Source organism: Penaeus chinensis, chromosome 3, assembly GCF_019202785.1.
Source record: "Penaeus chinensis breed Huanghai No. 1 chromosome 3, ASM1920278v2, whole genome shotgun sequence".
Lineage (NCBI taxonomy): Eukaryota > Metazoa > Arthropoda > Malacostraca > Decapoda > Penaeidae > Penaeus > Penaeus chinensis.
Genome location: NC_061821.1, coordinates 41,090,967 through 41,093,466, shown reverse-complemented (window position 1 = coordinate 41,093,466; position 2,500 = coordinate 41,090,967). Strand labels below are relative to the sequence as shown.

Here is a 2,500-nt window from a genome sequence, read left to right as displayed (position 1 = left end):
ATAACATTCTCAAATTAGTGTAACTATCCCAAGTGAAAGCTATTTCCATAGTTATGTAATTTTGCTTTATCACTTTATTGTTGCTGAAACTTAATTCAGGAGATATTTGTGAGAAAATAAAGAATTCACCTTTTCAGATTTTTTTCTCTATATTTTAGATAAGAAACTGTTTGCTTTTGTAACCAATATTTATTTCTCTTTTATGTTAGGAAACAGTCCTTTGTTTTACTTTATTGAGCTTATAATAAATGGATTATTATCAATTATTGCTCTGAAAAATTGTCAGATTCAGAACCTATATATGTCTTAACTTCCTCTTCAGGTGGCACCACATGAGGGTGTTGAACTGGATGAGAGTGAATGTAGAGCATATGATGTAGAAGTTGATGAGTATCACCCGAGGGCCACACGAACCTTGTTCATTGGAAATCTAGAAAAAGATGTGACCATAGAAGATCTTAAGAAACATTTTGAGCAGTTTGGTGACATCATTGTAAGTATTATTTTTATCTTTGGCCTTCAGAAAAATGTATAGGTTCCAAACATGAATTCATTCCTAAAGGTCTTTGTTTCCCTGTCAGACTTTTCATAATTTCAGTATAAAATTCATTATACTATTTGTATGTGTATATATATATGTATATATGTATATATTGTATATATATATTGTATATATATATTGTATATATATATTGTGTATATATATATATATATTGTATATATATGTATATATATATATATCTATGTATATATGTGTATATATATGTACAGTATATTGTATATATATGTATATATATATGTATATTGTATATATATGTATATATTGTATATATATGTATATATTGTATATATATTGTATATATTGTATATATTGTATATATTGTATATATATTGTATATATTGTATATATATTGTATATATTGTATATATATATGGTATATATATGGTATATATATGTATATATATATTGTATATGTATGTATATATATTGTATATATATGTATATATATATTGTATGTATATATATGTATATATTGTATGTATATATATGTATATATTGTATATATATTGTATATATATATTGTATATATATTGTATATATATTGTATATATATTGTATATATATGTATATTGTATATATATATTGTATATATATGTATATATTGTATATATATGTATATATTGTATATATTGTATATATTGTATATATTTGTATATATATGTATATTGTATATATATATTGTATATATATGTATATATTGTATATATATGTATATATTGTATATATTGTATATATTGTATATATTTGTATATATTGTACATATATTGTATATATATGTATATATTGTATATATTGTATATATATATGTATATATTGTATATATATGGTATATATATGTGTATATATATGTATATATGTATTGTATATATTGTATATATATGTATATATATATATTGTATATATGTGTATATGTATTGTATATATTGTATATATGTGTATATATTGTATATATTGTATATATATGTATATATTGTATATATTGTATATATATTGTATATATTGTATATATATTGTATATATATGTATATGTATTATATATATTGTATATATATGTATATGTATTATATATATTGTATATATATGTATATATATATTGTATATATATGTATATATATATTGTATATATATGTATATATATATTGTATATATATATGTATATATATATATTGTATATATATGTATATATATATTGTATATATATGTATATATATTGTATATATATGTATATATATATTGTATATATATGTATATATATGTATATATATATTGTATATATATGTATATATATATTGTATATATATGTATATATATATATTGTATATATATGTATATATATATTGTATATATATATATATATATATTGTATATATATATGTATATATATATTTATATATATATATATTGTATATATATGTGTATATGTATTATATATATTGTATATATATGTATATATATGTATATATATATTGTATATATATATATATATATTATATATATATATGTATATATATATGTATATATATAGATTGTATTTATATATGTATATATATATATTGCATGTATATATATTGTATATATATGTATATATATATTGTATATATATGTATATATATATATATTGTATATATATGTAAATATATGTATATATATATATATATTGTATATATATGTATATATATGTATATATATATATTGTATATATATGTATATATATATATATATTGTATATATATGTATATATATATATATATTGTATATATATGTATATATATATATTGTATATATATGTATATATATATATTGTATATATATGTATATATATATATTGTATATATATGTATATATATATTGTATATATATGTGTGTATATATATTGTATATATATTGTATATATATTGTATATATATTGTGTATATATATATTGTATATATATTGTAT

The 2,500-nt window shown here is 15.3% G+C and overlaps 1 protein-coding gene across 1 annotated transcript in view; it reads left to right on the top strand.

Annotated features, from left to right (window-relative positions):
* The window catches only part of LOC125041431 (protein split ends-like), a 188,586-nt gene that overhangs the window by 152,404 nt on the left and 33,682 nt on the right, over nucleotides 1-2,500 (top strand). Inside the window, exon 5 of the mRNA XM_047636391.1 lies at nucleotides 323-493. Within this exon, the coding sequence (XP_047492347.1) occupies nucleotides 323-493 (171 nt within the window). The remainder of the gene's footprint in view (nucleotides 1-322; nucleotides 494-2,500) is intronic.